The sequence below is a fragment of the Perognathus longimembris genome, chromosome 2 (genome assembly GCF_023159225.1).
Source record: "Perognathus longimembris pacificus isolate PPM17 chromosome 2, ASM2315922v1, whole genome shotgun sequence".
Taxonomy (NCBI): Eukaryota; Metazoa; Chordata; class Mammalia; order Rodentia; family Heteromyidae; genus Perognathus; species Perognathus longimembris.
Genome location: NC_063162.1, coordinates 62756962 through 62778589, shown reverse-complemented (window position 1 = coordinate 62778589; position 21628 = coordinate 62756962). Strand labels below are relative to the sequence as shown.

At 43.4% G+C, this 21628-nt stretch overlaps 1 protein-coding gene across 1 annotated transcript in view; it reads left to right on the top strand.

Annotated features, from left to right (window-relative positions):
* Washc2a (WASH complex subunit 2A) overlaps positions 1-21628 on the top strand; it is a 75156-nt gene that overhangs the window by 31317 nt on the left and 22211 nt on the right. The window contains 5 exon segments of the mRNA XM_048339287.1: positions 1191-1279; positions 6056-6157; positions 7757-7894; positions 10648-10820; positions 20978-21080. Of these exon segments, the coding sequence (XP_048195244.1) occupies positions 1191-1279; positions 6056-6157; positions 7757-7894; positions 10648-10820; positions 20978-21080 (605 nt within the window).

Below are 21628 nucleotides of genomic sequence, written 5' to 3'. Positions count from 1 at the left end.
ATGAGGCCCTGGGTTCCATTCCCCAGCACCAATTATACAGAAAATGGCCAGAAGTGGCGCTGTGGCTCAAGTGGCAGAGTGCTAGCCTTGAGCAAGAAGAAGCCAGGGACAGTGCTCAGGCCCTGAGTCCAAGCCCAGGACTGGCCAAAAACAAAACAAAACAAAACAAAACAAAACTGCTGTATAACCACATGCCATGATCGATAGCTGTGAGGTTAGTTCTTAATTCTAGAGTTGAATCTTATCTCCAGTTCATGTTCACTTGGTCCAGTTTGCCCCAAGATGTCTTTGTAAAATCATGCCTAGCAATTGTAATACTTATATAAAATTATCTCACATATAATTAAATTGTTTCTTTTCCTAAAAATGTCCTTCACAGCACTTTTTGGTTGTGTTGTTTTTTAAGCAGTCTGAGAGCCAGGCAGTGCTTTTGCATTGCATTTGGTTGTTCTTTCTCATACCTCCTATTATTTTTTTCCTCTCGGTAATAGGGTTTAAACTTGGGCTTGTGTGTCTTTGCATATAAGGCTTGCACTTTATCACTTTGATGCACAGTGCCACTTTGGTTTCCTTGGAGTTAATTGGAGTCTTTTGGATCTTCCTGTCTGGCTGGCTTCAAACCATGATCCTCAGATCTCAGCCTCCTGAGTAGGATTACAAGCATGAGCCACCGCCACCTGGCCATCTCTAATCTAAAGAATATTTTTGTTTTTTATTTCTATGGCTAGCCAGTTGTCATATCATGTTGTGAGTTTACCTGATGGATTTCATACAAGCAAATCAAAACATTTTTAGTTTCAAGTACAAGCAGACAAAGTGTTTTCTTCCTTTTGCATCCCCCTCTCAGAATCCCTGGAGTCCACTGTTCCTCACCCTCCCCACCATGGTGATAGTTTGGTCACTTGGTGCCTACTATGCAACTGCATTGGAAAGGCATCCCATTCTCTTTCATCACTACCTAGGAAGTTGATCTATAAATACCTTGACCCTGTGCAGTCCTATTCTCACCTGCCTTGTACTGATAATCTGTTCCTGAACAAGTTTTCCTTTAAGAGTGTACAAAAGAATGTCTTTCCCTGATGTACCTTCCCATGTAGCAGAGGTTCAGGACATTTTCTGAATGAAGAGTAAATTTTTTCCAAGAAGTTTGTATGCTAATTCTTAGTTTTTCTCCTCTCTCTCCCCAACGCAGGTTACCCTACCTTCCAACAAAAATCTTAAGCTCTTGTCAGAAACAAAAACTCAAAAAGGTTTATTTTCAGATGAGGAAGACTCTGAGGTATGGTATTCTGTGTGTGTGTGTGTGTGTGTATGTGTGTGTGCGCACGCACACACACATCTATGTGCATGTGTGTCTGTCCTGGGCTTGAACTCAGGGCCTGGGCACTGAAATCAGGGTGCCGTCCTTGATCTTTTTTTTTGTTCAAGACTAGCACTCTACCACTTGTCCAATGCTCTACTTCTGGCGGTTAATGGTCGTTAATTGGAGAGGAGAGTCTCATGGACTTTCCTGAATGGACTGGCTTCAAACCACAAATCCTCAGATTTCAACTTCCTGAGTAGCTAATAGTAGAGGCATGAATAACTGTTGCCTGGCTTGAAATTCTTTTTCTTAGTGTTGGATACTCATCTAGGACATTAATAACCTTTTGAGTTCATCTTTTTTTGGTGGAGGTATAAAGCATTTAATAAGTTGTTCCTTCTTTGATAATGTATGGTCTTTAGAAAGCAGTATGTAAATAGCTTTTACTTTTATGTTTCAATCTATTACATTTCCTTGGAGAGAAATACTTTTCCTCTGGATGCTTAGAGGTATAGGCTGCTTCTTGGTGCCCAGTGTAAGTGCAATGCAGTGCTTGACTGGGGATGGAGAGCAACTTGCCACTCCCTGTACTGACAGTCTCACTTGACTGATGGTGCTTGGCTGTATTAGGATATATATTCAGTATAGTTTTGTCATAGCTGATGACAAATTGTGGATGGTCCTAGTCCCTTTAGGCTCTCAGAAGTTTCATTGTTTTTGTGGCTCATACCTAGTCCTATCAGAGCTAATTTTAGGCTGAGTGCCTTTTAGGGATCTGTATGAAAGGAGAACTAAAACAAGGAAGTTTGGCTTTGGACCAAAAGGAAGACTTCTTCATTCTTGTCTGTATGTCAAGTGTGGAGACCTAGGAAGTCTCTGGGGGGGACATGTTTGAGGTAATGGAAATATTTTTTCTCTGACACCCAGCAAAGTCCAGAATTGTGATGTCGAAATTTGATTTCACTCTTTGCCTTGGATTACTTTTATTTTAAGTTCCTCTGTCCAACGAGGTGTGTTGTCTTATTCTACATTTCATGTTGGGGTCAGCTGTGGCCTCTTAAAGGCACAGCTGACCCCAACAAAGTTCATGCAGTTCAGTTTACAGGGCAGCCTTTGTATCATAGGTTTACATTTTACTACACTTTGAAGACCACATAATCTTTTTTTTTTAATTGTCAAAGTGGTGTACAGAGGGGTTACAGTTTCATACATAAGGCAGTGAGTATATTTCTTACTGAACTTTTTACCATCTCCCTCATTTTTCTCCCACCTTCCCTCCCCAATCCCTCCACCCCCAGTTGTACAGTTGGTTTACAGCATGTTACAAGGAGGAATGTTCTCATTAAAAAAATGTGGAGATGGCAGAAATTTATAGGAAAAATGTCAATAAATCATGGACTCTAGTTCTTGTGGTTGTTTTCTACACTCATGGCTAGAATGGACATGGAACTTCTGGGAGGTGTGTGAATTATGCTTAATATAAATTAACAGCTTTGAAGTTTTGTATTTCACTGAAGGCTTATGTGTAGAGATAGAAATTGGCCAGGTAAAACAGACTCCTGAGCCCCAAGTCATGTTTACTGGAACCCACAGTTTTTGTTACCTACTGTTCTTTATCCCCATCAAAACTTCCCTGGTGTCATTACCCATACACCTGCACATTGAGGTCTTTGCACTGGCTTCTTTATTTTGCCAGTCTGGGGCTTGAACTCAGTGCCTGAGCACTGTCCCTGGCTGCTGTTGCTGCTGCTGCTGTTTTTTTTTTTTTTTTTCTTTGTCTTTCAAAATTAATGTTGTTTATTTCGCTTGCAAATGGCTAATCACATTATATCAAAAGTTAGCAGCCTTCTTTTAGAAAGATTGATTTTGAAACCAACCAGATGGGGAGAAAGAATTATGTGCCATCCCCATGTATATGTATTTATGTTATTTATTTGCCAGTCCTGAGGCTTGAACTCAGGGCCTGGTCACTGTCCCTGAGCTTCTTTTGCTCAAGGCTAGCACTTGAGCCACAGCACCACTTCCAGCTTTTTGCTGGTTACCTGGAGGTGAGTCTCTTATATTTGTCTGCCTGGCCTAGCTGCAAGCCACAATTTACATATTTTAGACTCCTGGGTAGTTAGGATTTATGAGCCACCAGCACCCAGCTCTATTTGTCAGGTTGTTTTTTTTTTAAATTAAATTTTGTTGACAAGGTGTTGTGCAAAGGGGGTACAGTTACATAATAAGGCAGTGAGTACATTTCTTGTGATATTTTACACCCTCGTTTTTCTTTCCCTTCCCTAGGTCAGGTAGGCATATATACAATATTCACCAAAATCATATACAGTAACCACAATACGCCAAAGGATATTCACCTAGAACTTTAAATGTAACATCGGGCTGGGGATATGGCCTAGTGGCAAGAGTGCCTGCCTTGTATACATGAGGCCCTGGGTTCGATTCCCCAACACCACATATGCAGAAAATGGCCAGAAGTGGTGCTGTGGCTGAAGTAGCAGAGTGCTAGCCTTGAGCAAAAAGAAGCCAGGGACAGTGCTCAGGCCTTGAGTCCAAGCCCCAGGACTGGCCAAAAATAAATAAATAAATAAATGTAACATCAACAATAGAATCCTCCTGTGTCCTTCTCTTGGACTTGTTTTTGCTTATCCTGGTCTTATGTGATCATGTGTACATAGCTGTTGAGCTATTGTGATCCACTGATAGGTCTATTCTAGACGTTTTTATGTTTAGTAGTTGTTTGGTTTTAGATACATAATGTAAAGTTGCTGACCCAAACATGTGGAAATACCATTTGAAAAGAAGTTTGTTGTTTTGTAGACCTGGTCTCTACTGTTCTCCCCCCTTCCCCCCCAACATTCATATGTCAAGGAGACCATGCCTGTCTTCTTTTTGCTCAAGGCTAGCACTCTGCCACTTGAGCCACAGCGCCACTTCTGGCGGTTTTCTATATATGTGATGCTAAGGAATCGAACCCAGGGCTTCATGTATACGAGGCAAGCACTCTTGCCACTAGGCCATATTCCCAGCCCTGTACTGGCTTCTGACCCTCTGTGGAAGCTCTTACCAACTCTAGATGGCTGGGTCTTTACTCTTTCAGTTCTTTGTGAGCTCTCCCACCTCCAGCCCTATCCATGACAAGGCTGCAGTACATACCACATTGCCCTCCTTTCCTCTTTGTTCTGTTGTTGATGATACTTGTTGCTAGGTGATATGTGTATTTACTTGCTAGTTATATCTACCCCTAACTTGGTTAAGCTCCACAAGTGCAGAGAGACTTTTTGTTCTCTGATCAACAGCAATCATTATTAAATGGAAAATCAAATTGTATTTATGTAATTTTAAAGAAATATCATACTGTTAAAAGAAAGATGTTAGTAACCAAAGAGTCACAGATCCAGTAATTTGGAAATCTAGCCTGTGTTTCCTTTAGTGAATTTGTGTGGGCTTTTTTTTCCCCCTTTCCTTTCCTTTCCTTTCCTTTCCTTTCCTTTCCTTTCCTTTCCTTTCCTTTCCTTTCCTTTCCTTTCCTTTCCTTTCCTTTCCTTTCCTTTTTCCTTTCCTTTCCTTTCCTTTCCTTTCCTTTCCTTTCCTTTCCTTTCCTTTCCTTTCCTTTCCTTTCCTTTCCTTTCCTTTCCTTTCCTTTCCTTTCCTTTCCTTTTTCCTTTTTCCTTTTTCCTTTTTCCTTTCCTTTCCTTTTTCCTTTCCTTTCCTTTCCTTTCCTTTCCTTTCCTTTCCTTTCCTTTTTCTCTTTCTTTTCCTTTTTCTTGAGTGGCAACAGTAGGTTTGAGATGGAACCTCACTATGTAGGTAGCCCAGGTCACTTCAAAGTTACTGGTGTGTACCACCACACTGTGTTTCTCTGATAACTTAAGCAAAGTTATTCTTTTTTTTTTGCCAGTCTTGGGGCTTGAACCCAGGGCCTGAGCACTGTCCCTGGTTTCTTTTTGCTCAAGGCCAGCACTCTACCACTTGAGCCACAGTGATCCTTCTGGCTTTTTTCTATATATATGGTGCTGAGGAATTGAACCCAGGGCTTTATGTATATTAGGCAAGCACTCTACCACTAGGCCATATTCCCAGCCCAAAGTTATTCTTATTTTTTAGTGTGGGAGGGCACTGACTGGAAAACCTCCTCCTGCCTTACACCTTTCAGGTGGGAGTATGGAAGGTCTGTGGTTCCAGAGAGACCACCTATATTCCTGCAGCTGTTCTCCTTAAACACCTGGTGTTAGTGCTGCTCATACTCAGGGCAGACGGTGAGGCTTGCCCCCGTACAGACTCTCAGCCGAAGAAACCTAGATGCAGGCAGCCATGTTGTTTAAATTTTTTTTTTTAATTTTTAACTTGTTGTACAAGGAGTTGCCATTCAACAAAGTAGTATATGAATATAATGAATCTTGAATCTTTAGTGTTTTAGGTTGGCTTGATGCCTTTAAAATTGCTAATTAAAAAAAGCAAAATTGCCAGGTGCTAGTGGCTCACGCCTGTAAGCATAGCTACTCAGTATGCTGAGATCTTAGGATTATAGTTCAAAGCCAGCCTGGGCAGGCTTTGCCCATGCGACTCTTATCTCCAGTTAAATCACCAGAAAACCAGGAGTAGCACTGTGGCTCCAGTGTTAGAATTCTAGCCTTGAGCTGAAGAGCTCAGAGACAGCTCCCAGGCCCAGAGTTCAAGCCCCACAGTGGACAAAATAATAATAATAATACAAAACCTTGCTAACAAGCAGCCTCAATCTTCATCCAACAGGATCTGTTTTCGTCTCAAAATGTAAGTAAGTCAAAAAGTGTGTCTCTCCTGCCCAACAAGAGCCCCACATCAGTCTCGCTTTTTGATGAGGAAGATGAAGAGGTAAGCATAATTGTGGCAGCCCTGATAATTAGAAAACTGTTGTTCATGAGACTTGCTAGCTGGAGGTGCACACAGTAGAAGAGGTGGTGGTGACCCTCAGGATACTCAAGGCTAACAGAACAGAAATACCTCTCTTTTTATTTCAGTGTTTCTCAGGTTCTCCCAGCTATTCACAAGCAGGACATTAGATTATTATTATTATTTTTTTGGCCAGTCCTGGGCCTTGGACTCAGGGCCTGAGCACTGTCCCTGGCTTCTTCCCGCTCAAGGCTAGCACTCTGCCACTTGAGCCACAGCGCCGCTTCTGGCCGTTTTCTGTATATGTGGTGCTGGGGAATCGAACCTAGGGCCTCGTGTATCCGAGGCAGGCACTCTTGCCACTAGGCTATATCCCCAGCCCCAGGACATTAGATTATTGACTCAGTTCTTTTGGGAAGCTTAATAGATTTCATTTTTATGACTTTGCCTTTCAGTGCTATTTTGTAGAGAGTAGATCTTTGTTGTACCTCATGATCTACATTCAAAATCCCTTGAATAAAATAAGGGTGGAAAGGGGAAGGCCATGTCCTCATCCTGCCTTTCTCTCCTACCTTGGATGGAGAATTTATTAGGGGAGAGAATAAGGGCAGAAAGAAAGCCAGCTACCCTTACAACGTGTCTTGAAATGGCTAATCCACTGCATTGGTTACAGCCTAGACTCGCCTCCATCACTGTGAACCCAGACCTCCACACAGAGTTCACCCGTCCTCAGTCTCTCAAGGTTTAATGAATGGGCCATGGTGGCATCTAAAATGAATAACTCAGGTCAAACCTTCTCACAGGTGGAAGTGCCAGTAGACAGTGGATGTTATTAGCTCTCATCATTAGCATCCCTGTTGACTAATAGCTTATTATTCTTGTGGCCTTCTCTACCAAAACACTTCTGAAAGGCACTTCCCACCTGTTGTAGTACACTGTTCTAAGGTTGTCCATACTAAGTCAGCCCATGGCCTTCTGCTGATTATCACAATGAAAAGACCATAGGAGTGCTTATGCAGTACTTGACTACACCTGAGTTACAAATCTGACAAACAGTAGGATATGTGAGTGATTTTACTAAGTAAACTATTTCTTAACTAGAAACAATCATTTCCCTTTTCCCTGGCATGTGTATCTTTCTTATCTGTAAATGGGTGGAGAAGAATTCCTTGTTCTCTGCTCTTATTCATTGCTCTGATTTCTTAAAGGGACTTGGCTTGCTAGCTGCTGCCAGAGGAGCCCCCCCTCCCCACCCCCCACGCCAAAGGAGGGCTGAGAGAGTGCACCAAACAGGCCACACAAGCCTCAGTTCCTCCTGGTGTTTCTGTTTCCTTATCTTCACATTGCTCTTTCCTTGCCCCCCCCCCTGCCATTTTCCTCATGTGGGCAGGAAGTACAATTAGGAAAGGTGATGGAGTGGGATATATTAACATTTTGTGATTGCTTCCCCCTAAGTGTTACTTACCTTAAGTCCATCATGGGAAACAACTCCCCTTGACATAGACACATGTCTTACATTTTCTGTTTGATGTTAAGAAGCTATCATACCTTTCTATACTTTTCAACCATTTGTTCTCCTAGGATAATCTTTTTGGAGCTGTGACTGGCCCTACAGCTGCTAAACAGACATCATCTGTACATACTCAGAGTCAAGAGAAAGCAAAACCCTTGGAGCAATCCAAAAAGAAAGCAACTGCCCTGTTCAGCAGTGATGAGGAGGTGGGTTAACGTTTTCCTTAAAAGTAAGGAAGTGGGATTTGGTGGGATTTAAGAGTTACAGCTTCCTAAGCATTTTCTCTTCCTTTATTATATCCAGTGAAGTTCAGTTACTAAAGAGGATCTTTATGAGATCTTGGCTTTTCTTTTCTTTTTGCCAGTCCTGGGGCTTGGACTCGGCCTGGCTTCTTTTTGCTCAAGGCTAGCACTCTACCACTTGAGCCACAGCGCCACTTCTGGCCTTTTCTGCTTATATGGTGCTGAGGAATTGAGCCCAGGGCTTTATGCATGCAAGGCAAGCACTCTACCACTAAGCCATATTCCTACCCCCAGATCTTCACTTTTCTTAAAATAGTTTAGTGTAATATGTTAATATAAAGACCCCTAAGGTTATCGGAGTGCTGGTGGCTTGCACCTGTATTTCTGAAAGCTACCTGGTAAGCCAAGAACAAGAGGCTTGTGGTTCAGTAGCAGCCCAGGAAGAAAAGTTTGTGAGACTCTTTGCCAACCATTTGCTGGGCACAGTCTGTATTCCAGCTACTTTATAGAGTTGAAATCAGGAGGATTTAGATTCTGGGTCATCTTGGTCTGATGAAAAAGTAGACATTTTGGAGAGGCATGTGTGGATGAAAAGGATGTGATCTAACAGCACTAAGCTGGGAGGAATTTAGTTAAGCCCATTTTTGCTAGGTTTGCTCTTTGTGTCTTGAGATAAGGGCATTTCATCCTCTAATATAGGGAGGCACATCTGGACTGAAAGATTCGTGACATTCCTCAAAAAGAAAGGCCAGAGCATTCTTTCTGACCTGCTATATAGGGAAAAGGATGAGAGGAAGGACTTGGAGACCTTCCTGCCTGTGTTTCATCATTTGTGATGTTGCTGTGCTTTGTGGTAGTATGATTGGTGTCCCAATTCACTGTATTTTATCCTGCTTATTGCTGTGATTCTTCAACCTAGGCATCATGAGAATAGCCTGTGCAGGTTCAACTCCGTTTTAACCCCATTTTCGTGAGGAAGGATAATAGGATTTGAACTCGGGGCCTCATGCTTGCTAGGCAGATACTCCACCACTTAAGCCACTCCACAACCTTTTTTTTGCGCTATTTTGAGATAGTGTCTTGCTTTATGCCTTGATCAGCGAGGATTGCAGTCTTCCTATATGTCCCCAGCTCAATTCCCTTTTAGTAAGAATCTTGATATTTTCATTTGTGATGTGAAAACAAATAAGGAAAGTTAGTAGTGAATGTAGATTAGCTGCTGTTCTATTTAGCTTTGCAAAAGAGTCTAAATACAATGAAATTTAATACCTTGAGCATTCAAATTCTTCCTGGGGAGTACCTCTAGCTCAGTAGCAGAGTGCTTGCCCAGCATGCAGAGGCCCTGACTTTAGTACTCAGCCCTGTGTTCATGATGATGGGCCTTTAATACCAGCTACTTAGGAGATAGGGGCAGAAGGATTGCTAATCTAATGTTAACCTAGGCAAAGCTAGGGAGACCCTATCTCAGAAACATACATATATTCAAATATACATAAATAAATGGGCTGGAGTGTGGCTCAAGTGGTAGGTAGAGTGCTTGCTTAGTGCATACCAAATGCTGAGTACAGCCCCCAATACAACAAAGAAAAACAAAACAAACTTTAAAGAAAATAAATACTTTAAAGTCTTACTGAGTATGGAGACTTTCAGCTTGGCTCCCCTGTGGATCACTTACGGGAATTTTGAAGAGTATTGAAGGCAGAACTTGGAGGTCCTTTATTGCTTGTTTTTGAAGTCCCTGTAATCCTTGCTGAGCACAGCTGCATAGGAAGTGGTTCTCAACCACTCATGTATGGAGGAATCATCTGAGGACTCCAGGAAATGCAACTTCTCACTTAGACACTCCCAGGATCAAAGGGCCACCCATGTCTACTTCTAGGATTTCCTTGACCCATAGGGAGAGGTCTGCATCACCTGGTAATGCCTCCTGTAGGTCAGGTTTTTTTTGTTGTTGTTTTTTTGTGGTAAAAAGATCTCTAGCAGTTTCTACTGTGACTGTTATACGTGTATGTTTCATGAACTTCTCCCTTAGCTTTTTCCCTTGAGGCTCATACTTTACCACTTGAGCCACAGCTCTGCTTCTCGCTTGTATGGTGGTTTGATTTGAGGTTTTTAATTTAAATTTAGTTTGAGATTTGATTTAAATTTAGATTGAGAACTGGAGATGTGGCAGAATACCAGTCATGAGTAAAAAAATCCTGCTTCAACACAGGTACAAAAATGAGTAACCAAAGCAAAAATGTAGTTCAAATAAGAGAGCACCTATAAAGCAAGCAAGAAGCCCCGAGTTTAAACCCCAGTGCTGCCCTAAAAGGAAGAGAGAAAAAAAAGAAGAAATCTGGATTGTTCATTTACATTTTTCTTCCTGTTCATTCCTGTATAATTTCATCCCTTAAAACATAAATGTTCTTGTCCTAACCCAAGGAAGAACCATACACCATGAAGAAACATTGTAGCAGGCATGGAGAAAGAAGGTTTGGGAAGTCTTTGAAGCTAGAATGTAGCTGCTGGTAGTGGAGCTCAAGGAAAACTGTACCATAGCATCTTTTTCAACAGTGATGCACTTAGTTTGAATGTAATGTAATTTAACAAATACAAATTTTATTTACTCCTCACATTTCATAATATAAATGAGTTCACATGCATGCATGCATGTATTCCACATTAAGCTATACGTACATCCACTTGGATTTTTAATATATGTTTTATGTTTTTAGGACCAGTGGAATATCACTGACTCAAAGACCAAGTCAACATTTGGCAGCAGGTCCAAAGGAGAAGTCAAGGACTCAGGGACTATTGAAGGCCAGGAAGTCAAGACTATAAAAAAGACCAGTCTCTTTGAAGAAGATGATGATGAAGATGACCTATTTGCTATTGCCAAGAACAGGTGAGGTAGTTACTGTAGGAAATTATTACTCAGTGGTTGTGGTAGGTAACAAGGAATGTTTTTTAGTGCGCAGATTAGTCAGTGCTAATAATTGAGGTTGGTGGTCATTGAGGCATGGCTAGGGCTGTTTCTTTTTGTGCAGGTACTGGAGCTTAAACTCAGGGCGTACTGTCCCTTAGCTTTTGTGCTCAAGGCTAGCATTCTACCACTTGAACCATAGTTCCACTATGTCTTCTTTTCTTCTTTTTTTTAATTAAATTTTATTGACAAGGTGTTGTGCAAAGGTGGTACAGTTACATAATAAGGCAGTGAATACATTTTCTGTGCTATCTTTCATCATTTTTCTTTCCTTTTCCTAGATCAGGTAGGCATATATTCAATATCTAGTGTACCAAAATCATATACAGTAACCACATAGGGTACACCACAGGAAATTCATCTAGAACTTTAAAGATAATGTCAACAATAGAATCCTCCTGTGTCCTTCTCTTGCAGTTGTTTTTGCTTATCCTGGTCTTGTATGTTCATGTGTACATAGCTGTTGAGCTGTTGTGATACAATGACAGGTCTATTCTAGACCTTTTTATGTTTAGTAGTTGTTTGGTTTTAGATACATAATGTAAAGTCACTTGTTAGGCCTGGGTAACTGCAGCCGTAATCAGGATACAGGGGATGCAAGGCGAGTGAACCAATGCATATTTTATTCTCAAGAGAGCCAGAGTTTAAGTAGGGTTAGAAATCAACTTACAATTTCAAGGGTAAAAGGTTAACATAGCATGTGATCCATTATGATTATAAAAATTGAGAAATGCCATTACTGGGAGGAAAGAAGCTAACACAGAAGTTTATCCACTACAAAAGTTTGCTGCTTCAAAGAGAGTTTACATATCTAAGGCTGAGCTATTTCCTAGCTATTATTTGCTCAGGACTTTCACCAGGACTCCATTCATCTAGAAGATACTTCCCTGTTTACTATGAAAAGACTGCCCGGAATACTTGGGAGGAAACTTTGCTAATTACTAAGGAAAGGCTGTCCTATTCATATTGAGAATGTACCACTTGAAGGCAGCTGGTCAAACTAGTCTCCTCAAGGAGACTTTGTATGGGCAAAGAGGAGAATCTCCTGACAAGGTGTGGCATCCTTTGGCCCGAAGACACAAAGAAACTCCTTACTGGGAATATGTTCCCAAGGGCCTATTAGTATGCTAATAAGGCATCTAAGTAACTGTGCCAAGGCTAAGTCTTCCACTTGGTCAAAGAAATTAATTCTCCCACGGTCACTGACCCAAACATGTGGAAATACCATTTGAAAAGAAGTTTGTTGTTTTGTAGACCTGGTCTCTACTGTCCTCCCTCCCTCCCTCCCTAACAGTCATATATTAAGGAAACCATGCCCCTTTGTTCTCTGTGTTCTAGGCTTGTCTTGCTCAAGATTATTTGTTCAAGTTCTGACCATTTCCCTGTTAATACGAATATTTTACCATTTCTAATTGCTGTGTAGTATTCCATTGTGTATAGGTACCACATTTTTTTTAAATCCATTCGTCTGTAGTGGGGTATCTGGGTTGTTTCCATATTTTGGCTATTGTGAATTGTGCAGCAATAAACATGGATGTGCAAATGTCTTTATGATATCGAGACCCATTGTTGAGGATAGATGCCTAGGAGTGGTATGGCTGGGTCATAGGGTATGTCTATGCTGAGCTTTTTGAGGAACCTCCATACTGTTCTCCAAGTAGTTGTACTAATTTCCACTCCCACCAACAGTGGAGAAGGGTTCCTCTTTCCCTGCATCCCCTCCAGCATTTGTTGTTGGCCCTTCTAACTGGGGTGAGGTGGTATCTCAGGGTTGTTTTTAGTTGCATTTCCTTTACTGCCAGGGATGTTGAGCATTTCCTCATATGTTTCTTTTGCCATTTTTATCTCTTCTCCTGTGAAGTCTCTCTTTAGCTCCTTTGCCCATTTAATGATTGGTTTACTGGGTTTGGAGGTGGTTAGTCTTAGGTTTTTGTAGCCGGTAAAGGAGAACACCACGCAGTATTCAGGCAGGAGAGAAAGTTAGGTTTTTTTAAAGTAGGTAGCCGGTAAAGGAGAACACCACGCGGTATTCAGGCAGGAGAGAACGTTTATTACCGAACTGCTGGCCTGTGGCTGAGGTGATCCATGGCCGGAGAGAAGGTAGAGAAGAGAGAGACCCCCACCCAGCCCTGCCTTATATCTAGGGCAGGGGCAAGGGGTTTGGCGAGGTGGATTAGAATGTGACCTCAGGGAAAGGGGAGGTAACTGCCTCCAGGTCTGCAGGTTACCCAGGTAACTGGGTGGAGACTTAATGAGGTGGGGGCATCTGCATGTAGCCCTCAGGGAGAGGACCTTACAGTTAGTTTTTTGAGTTCTCTGTAGTTGACTGATATTAGGCCTTTGTTGCTGTGCTGGTGAAGATCCTTTCCCTTATGGTTGGCTGTCTTTCTAGTGTAGCCGTGCAGAAACTTTTTATTTTGTAGTAGTCCCATTCATGGAGTCTCTCCCCTAACTGTGGTGTCCCTGGGACTGTGTTCAGGAAGTTCCTACCTGTGCCTATAAGTTCTAGTGTCTCTCCTACTCTGTCCTTCAGTAGTTTCAAGGTTTCAGGTTTGATGTTGAGGTCCTTAATCCATTTTGAGTTTATCTTGGTGCATGGTGATAGGCTAGGTCCACTTTGAGTTTTCTACATATGGCTGCCCAGTTTTCCCGGCACCAGTAGTTGAAGAGGCTATTTTATTTTTCCATTGTATGTCTAGCTCCTTTGTCAAATATCAGCTGACTGTAAGAATGCGGCTTTATTTCTGGGTCTTCTATCCTATTCCATTGGTCTTCAGGTCTGTTTTTATGCCAGTACCAGGCTGTTTTTGTTAATGATGGCTCTATAATACAGCTTGAAGTCTGGTATTGTAATTCCTCCTCCGCTGCTTCCTTTGCCTAGATTTGCTTTGTCTATTCTAGGTGTTTTGCTGTTCCATATGAATTTATGGGTTGTTTTCTTTATTTCAGTGAAGAATGTAGCTGGGATCTTGATGGTGATTGCATTGAACTTGTATAATATTTTGGGCAATATGGCCATGTTCACTATATTGATTCTGCCTACCCATGAGCATGGGAGGTCTTTCCATCTTCTAGTGTCCTCTTTGATTTCCCTTTTTAGATTTATATATTTCTCATTAAATAGGTCATTCACGCACTATGTCTTCTTTGGTGGTTAATTAAGTCTCACAGAGTTTCCAGCCCTGGTTGTTTTCAACTGCAATCTTCAGATCTCAGCCTCCTGAGTAGCTAGGATTACTTACAGGTGTGAGCCATTGGTGCCCAGTTCTATCATCTTTTTAAAACCTTAAAATATTGTTTTTCCTAGTTTGTCAGTGGTTTGAAAATGTCCAGTTTGTTGTCCTTTGAGTTTTTTTTTAAAGTGAAAGCTACCCAGTTTAAAAGTTTGTGATTATAGCTGTGTATGGTGCGCCACACCTGAGACAGGAAGATTGAGAATTCCAAGCCACCCTAGGCTTCATAGTATCTTCCTGTTTCAAACAAAGAAAGTTTGATAGCTGAGCATTGAAACCTTGCTGTCTGCATAGCTGTATCACCCTAGGTCATTTTGACTCTTGTTTGGTCTGGATAACATGGAGGTCTCCACTGAAGCTGACAGGGTGCGAACAAGGAGCATAGAGCAAGCACGTGCTTGCAAATAATAGCTTCTTCTGGAAAGTCTCCAGTTACTGTTTTGATACTCCCCTAAATGGTTATAACATAAAGAAGCAGTCAAAGAAAAGCGGCACTGTGGCTCAAGTGGTAGAGCAATAGCCTTGAGTTGGAGAGCTCAGGAACCGTACTGAAGACCAGAGTTCAAGCCCTATAATTGACCCCCCTGTTAGGTTTTTAAAGTAGGTAACCGGTAAAGGAGAACGCCACGCAGTATTCAGGCAGGAAAGAAAGTTTATTACCGAACTGCTGGCCAGTGGCCAAGATGATCCATGGCCAGAGAGAAGGGAGAGAGAGAGAGCGACCCCCACCCAGCCCTGCTTTATTTAGGGCAGGGGCAAGGGGTGTGGCCAGGTGGATTAGGAGGTGACCTCAGGGAAAGGGGAGGTAACTGCCTCCAGGTCTGCAGGTTACCCAGGTAACTGGGTGGAGACTTAATGAGGTGGGGGCATCTGCATGTAGCCCTCAGGTAGAGGACCTAACATTCCAGCCTTTTAATAGTAATGAAAAAGGATGAAGACTCTCTCTGGCTGCTTCCTGCTGGCAAGGGGCGTCGCATTAGGGGTAAAAGGCAGAAATGTGGCCCTCCTGGAGAAGGCAAGCAGCAGGGTCCCTTGGTGGTAGATGCCAGTCCTTGAATGAAGCCTTGAAGAAGTCTCATGAGGCAGGGGCTGGACAAAAAAAAAAAAATTAAGGCAAAAGGAAGGGTTTAGCGCACAAAATTAAAAATTGGGTGACTTGGACAGTTCTTATACTCAGGCATGGACATTAGATGGACAAGCTACTATCTCTTGATCCCCCAGCTCTGATTAATTTTGAAAGGGCAAGACAAAGTGACTCCATTTAGGATCTGACATAATTCTCCTCTTACTCCTCTCCATGATCCTTGTTCCCTGAACTGGCTGAGTCCCAGGGTCCCAGGGATCTAGGTGCTTGTTGCTGGGATGGCTTGTCCCCGATGGCATTCACAGGATTTGAACTCAGGGCCTGGGCACTGTCCCTGAGCACTTCTGCTCGAGGCTAGTACTCTACCACTTGAACTCCACTTCCGGCATTTGGCTGGTAAGAGATAAGTCTCTTCAGCCATGCTTCCAGCCTAGCTCTTTGCTGGTTAGTTGGGAGATAGAGTTTGAGAGAGATTTTCTGCCCTGGCTGGCTTCGAACTGCAATCCAAGGGAGTCTTTGCCACAAAAGCCCTTTTTGATTTCCAACTAAAACAACAAGGAGACCAAGGGGACTAGAGCTTACCTGTACCTTGTCAAGAACTGACCAAATACTTGCCAAAATTCTGCAATGACAAAACTCAGTAGATGTGATGAGTTTTAGCACAGATATATGGCTAGATGGACATACTAACAAATGACCTTTACACATACATACACACATGGAACACACATACACACTGTCCACATAGGTTTTACAGCATGCAGAAATGAACTTAAGCAGTAGACTCTTTCGGAATTCCAATAGTAAATGACTTTTTTTCCCAATATTTTAAAACCACGTGGTCGGTTAGAAAAACAATTTTGCTAGCAAACAACAATTTTCAGATTATAAAATGGAGAAACCATATTTTGATAAACCCCAGTGGGATGCCATGTTGAGGGGGGTGGCAGGAGGACACAAACACACTAACAGAACACATGGCATGGCATAATGGTGCCTGAACTGATGCCTGTTAAATCCAATATTCACCACGTGGTCAATGCTAGAGAAAAGAATTTTTGGATATCTTTGCTGACAAAGCATATTGGTGGTCAAGCCTCAGTTTTAGAGGTCTGTGAAAAGAGGCAGCTTTGTGAGCAAGGCACACAACGATGGTACGACTTGGGAATTTTATAAAGTAAGCAAGTAAGCAGGAAGATGAGAGAGAGAGGGAGAAAAAGGAAGAGAAAGAGAGGAAAAGAGAAAGAGAGAGAGAGCCTGAATATAAGTGACTTCTAACCATTTACCATTGCAGTGGCAAAAACTATCTGTGCGAGTATTTCGAGCAGGCCTCATTGTCAAGAGGCGTGCTAGCAGTGTCCCGGCTCGGGTGTGACTGTGATGCACAACCCAAAAATCACGGGAGGGAGGCGCCTGGTGAGTGAATGAGCTTACCGGGCAGAAGCGGCAGAAGTGGCGGATGGAGAGGCAGAGAACCCGAGCAGCAGCAGTTTCACTCACCAGGGTAGACAAGTGGTGTGGAGGTGGAGGTGGGTATGGAGGCCAGCAATGATATTAGTGAAAAGTGCCGCGTGGCTACTCGCAGCAGTTCGGTTCGCGGAAAAAGGGCCGTCAGGACTGGGGATACTCCCAGAAAAAGAAGAAAAATAGAAGGGAATTCCGCCTGTCCTGACTTTTATGCCCTTCCCGAGTTACGGCACCATATATGTTAGGTTTTTAAAGTAGGTAGCCGGTAAAGAAGAACGCCACGCGGTATTCAGGCAGGAGAGAACGTTTATTACCGAACTGCTGGCCTGTGGCCAAGATGACCATGGCCGGAGCGAAGGGAGAGAGCTAGAGAGAGAGAGACCCCCACCCAGCCCTGCTTTATTTAGGGCAGGGGCAAGGGGTGTGGCCAGGTGGATTAGGAGGTGACCTCAGGGAAAGGGGAGGTAACTGCCTCCAGGTCTGCAGGTTACCCAGGTAACTGGGTGGAGACTTAATGAGGTGGGGGCATCTGCATGTAGCCCTCAGGGAGAGGACCTAACACCCCCCACCCCTGCAAAAAAGAAGAAGTCAGTTTGTCATGTCAGTACTATGCATCAGGACAAAGCTTCATTAGGTACATGTGGGCTCTCTCTCTCGACTTCCCCTCGCTTGGGGGGGGGGGAGGAAGGGGCTTGTCCGCCCCTTCCTGGGTGGCCCTTTATTGCTCTCATGTGGGAGTGATGGCCACAGGTAGCCTTGTCTCTCTCTTGAATTCCCCTCGCTTGGGGGGGAAGGGGCTTGTCCGCCCCTTCCTGGGTGGTCCATTACCGCTCACAAGGGAGGGATGGCCACGGGTAGCCTTGGTGGCGTGTGGGTTGCAGGGTGCCCCAAAGCCACCAAGAATGACACGGGCGCGTGGGTCCCTGGAGAAAACCTCTAGGGCTTCTGTTTATTCACATGAGGAGCCTTCCAGATATACTCCAAAGGCGGGCACAAGAGAGGGGCCCCTGATTGGTCCCAAGGAGCTGTCCCTCAAGTGATGTCAGACTTCCTTCTCTTCAGGTTAAAGACAGGAAGGGGAGGGACAGACTGAGGTCAGCTGTGGCCCCTTAAAGGTGCAGCTGACCCCAACAGTACATTCAGAAGCATCTCTGATTTCTCTAAATACTGTCATCTCTTTAAATGTTGCCATTTCTGCATTAGGCCCCAGTGACTATACACCTGGCACATCATTGGCCTCTGGTATGGAATACAGACTCTGGAATGCCAATACCCATTGTTAAATTGTGGACCTCCTACTTGTCTGTTAGTATCTCTGTTAAAATTGTTGAGAATAGATGAAATCCAAATATAATGTTCAGTACTATAGCCTGCCTATATGTCACCAATCTTAGGTGTTGCCACTTAAAATCATGAGTGGGGAAACATTTATTTCTGTTGTGTACACATGCTCTCTCTCTCCCTCCCTCCTTCTCTCTCCCTCCCTCATTCTCTCTCCCTCCTTCATTCTCTCTGTCTCTCTCTCTCTCTCTCTGCCAGTCCTGGGCCTTGAACTCAGGGCCTCAGCACTGTCCCTGGCTTCTTTTTGCTCAAGGCTAGCACTCTGCCACATGAACCACAGCACCACTTCTGGCCGTTTTCTGTTTATGTGGTGCTGAGGAATCGAACCCAGGGCTTCATGTATACGAGGCAAGCAATCTTGCCACTAGGCCATATTCCCAGCGCTCCCCCCCCCCCTTGCTCTCTCGTTCTCTCTCTCCTGGGACACTCCTGTTCCTGTCTTTTGTAGCCACCTTTTTTCAAGTATCAGTCTGTTCCCTCTGTTTTGTTTTGCTTTGTTTTTTGCCAGTCCTGGGGCTTGGACTCAGGGCCTGAACACTGTCCCTGGCTTCTTTTTGCTCAAGGCTAGCACTCTGCCACTTGAGCCACAGTGGCACTTCTGGCCTTTTCCATATATGTGGTACTGAGGAATCGAACCCAGGGCTTCATGTATATGAGGTAAGCACTCTTGCCACTAGGCCATATTCCCAGTCCTGTTCCCTCTGTTTTAAGGACCATTCCTTAACCCAAGAAAATTGAAAAGAGAAGAGATTGGGAGGAAGTGGACTCCACCTTCATATACTCCATTGTGGCTCTGTTGCACTGTGCAGAATTACCTGTCCACATGTATGCCTCTGTGACATGTGGTCATAAACCTGGCCATCCGAAACCTGTCTCATTTGTAGCTTCTGGTGCTGGCGATGTACTGCACCCTGTCTTCAGTAATGCTTTCTTTATCCCAGTCTTTCTCTGTTGCAGTTTTTCTCTATCCACTGCAGTTGTTCTTGAAATTGTCTAAAATTTTCTGTGAGGGAAAAGTAATTCATCACTTTCATTATATCTCAGAAGCTTTTACAGATGGTAAAAGCTAGTAAAGATGTGGAGGAATAAAATAGTTTGAAATTTCCTCGAAATGTTAAACCTAAAGCCAGCTAATGGTGACTCATGCCTGTAATCCTAGTGGCTCAAGAGGATGAGATCTAAGAATTCCACCTTGAAGCTAACCTGGGAAGGAAAGTCTGTGAGACTTTTATCTCCAATTAACTACCAGAAAACCGGAAGTAGAGCTGTAGCTCAAATGGTACAGTGCTAGCCTTAAGATAAAAAGCTCAGGGACAGTGCCCAGGTCCTGAGTTCAAGTTCCAGGACCAGAACACACACACAAAGTTAAACCTGAGTTAACATATGACCTAATTCATCCTTGAGAGAAATGAAAACATGTTCACCCAGAAAACTTGTATAGGAATGTTCATTGTAGTATTATTTACAATAGACAAAAAATAGAAACAAATGTCCATCAACTGATGAGTGAGCTAGAGGTTACATTACCACATAGTGGACTATATTCTTCAGCAATAAAATGGAAGCAAGTACTGATATATGCTGGTATAAGAATGAATGTAGAGGGCTGGGGATATAGCCTAGTGGCAAGAGCGCTTGCCTCGTATACATGAAGCTCTGGGTTCGATTCCCCAGCACCACATATACAGAAAATGGCCAGAAGTGGCGCTGTGGCTCAAGTAGCAGAGTGCTAGCCTTGAGCAAAAAGAAGCCAGGGACAGTGCTCAGGCCCTGAGTCCAAACCCCAGGACTGGCAAAAAAAAAAAAGAAGCCAGGGACAGTGCTCAAAAAAAAAAAAAAAAAAAAAGAATGAATGTAGAGGGCTGGGGATATGGCCTAGTGGCAAGAGTGCTTGCCTCGTATACATGAGGCCCTGGGTTCGATTCCCCAGCACCACATATACAGAAAATGGCCAGAAGTGGCGCTGTGGCTCAAGTGGCAGAGTGCTAGCCTTGAGCAAGAAGAAGCCTGGGACAGTGCTCAGGCCCTGAGTCCAAAGCCCCAGGACTGGCCAAAAAAAAAAAAAAGAATGAATGTAGAAAACACTATTAATTGAAAGACAATACTCACTTAACCACCGATCATGTGGTTGTACTTACATGAAATGTCCTGAGCAATCAGTCCCATAAAGGCAGAAAGTAGATTGTAGGGAATGCTGCTGGTGGGTATAAAGTTTCTTTTTGAGTGTGATATAAATACGAATTTAGAATTATAGTGCACAACTCTGAGGTGCTGAAAACCACCACAGTATTCACTTGAATTAGGTTAATTATAAGGCATATAAATTTTGTTGTTCCCCTTCCCCCAAAAAGGTGGGGGGTAGAAAATATCCCTTAGGATTTCATCCCCAACTTGTCTTGACCTTTATCTCTTAGCAGCTATCCTGCTCATGCTAGAAGTAAGATCATTCACATTGCTGCTTCGTCCTCTGTTTGGTAGACAGTAAGGGAGAGTGTTGAGTTTGTGAACAGCAGAAGGACAGTGTGTTTTGCTGGCGTAGCTGCACTGGGCTTTTCTATGTGAGGGTGTGGAATAGAAACCTCTTTTTTTTTTTTTTTTTTTTTTTGGCAGTCCTGGGGGCTTAGACTCAGGGCCTGAGTACTGTCCCTGCTTCTTTTTGCTCAAGGCTAGCACTCTGCCTCTTGAGCCACAGCGCCACTTCTGGTCGTTTTCTATATATGTGGTGCTGAGGAATCAAACCCAGGGCTTCATGTATAAGAGGCAAGCACTCTTGCCACTAGGCCATATTCTCAGCCCCAGAAACCTTTTGACTAGCCAAAGACAAAGCCCATGCACCCAGAGGTTTTTTCCTATCTGCTGTTGATTGCATAAGGTCAACAGATATGTATCTAGAAAGAGTATTTTGTTTTAAATCACACGTTCTCTGAATTTGACCTTTTTGTTTGTCCATACAGCCAGAAGAAGACACAGAGAGCATCACTACTCTTTGAAGACGATCCTGATAGTGAAAGCTCTCTGTTTGGTTCTCCTCCAACATCAGTCCCTCCTGCAGCAATGGTATTTATGATCTTTAGAGCCAGATAGCTTCCTTGGAGATGTGCTTCACAAGTAGCAAAGCTGTCTTAAAGTCAGCTCTGGAAATGTGACCTTGTTGTCACTGTTAGAAAATGGAGGAGAATGGAATAGAAATAGGCCAGACTTGATCATCAGCAGATAAAGACTGTGTATTGAGGAACAGTGAGGGGCACAGACCTTCCTGTGTGATTGGAGGTTGTGCCTGGGACTCAGTCTTGGGGTAGGCTTATATAGGGCTTAACAGGCAAGCAGAAAACAGAAAATGGGTTATGGTCTCTTGGGGCTCAGGGTGATATCTTTGGCCAGTCCCACAGTGGAATGCTCCACGTGGGGCAAGGGGCTATTGTCCCCTAGGGATCAAAGGTGGTAGCCCAGATTGGAATAACCTGCCTGCAGACAGGCATGTAGTCAAGCCTGTTTATGTGTACCTGTTGTCTTGCTTGATATGGGGGAATAAGGCAGGAATCAGTCTTTCATATTCCATCTTTAGATACGTAAAAGGATCCTGCCAACGGTAAGAGGCAAGTCCA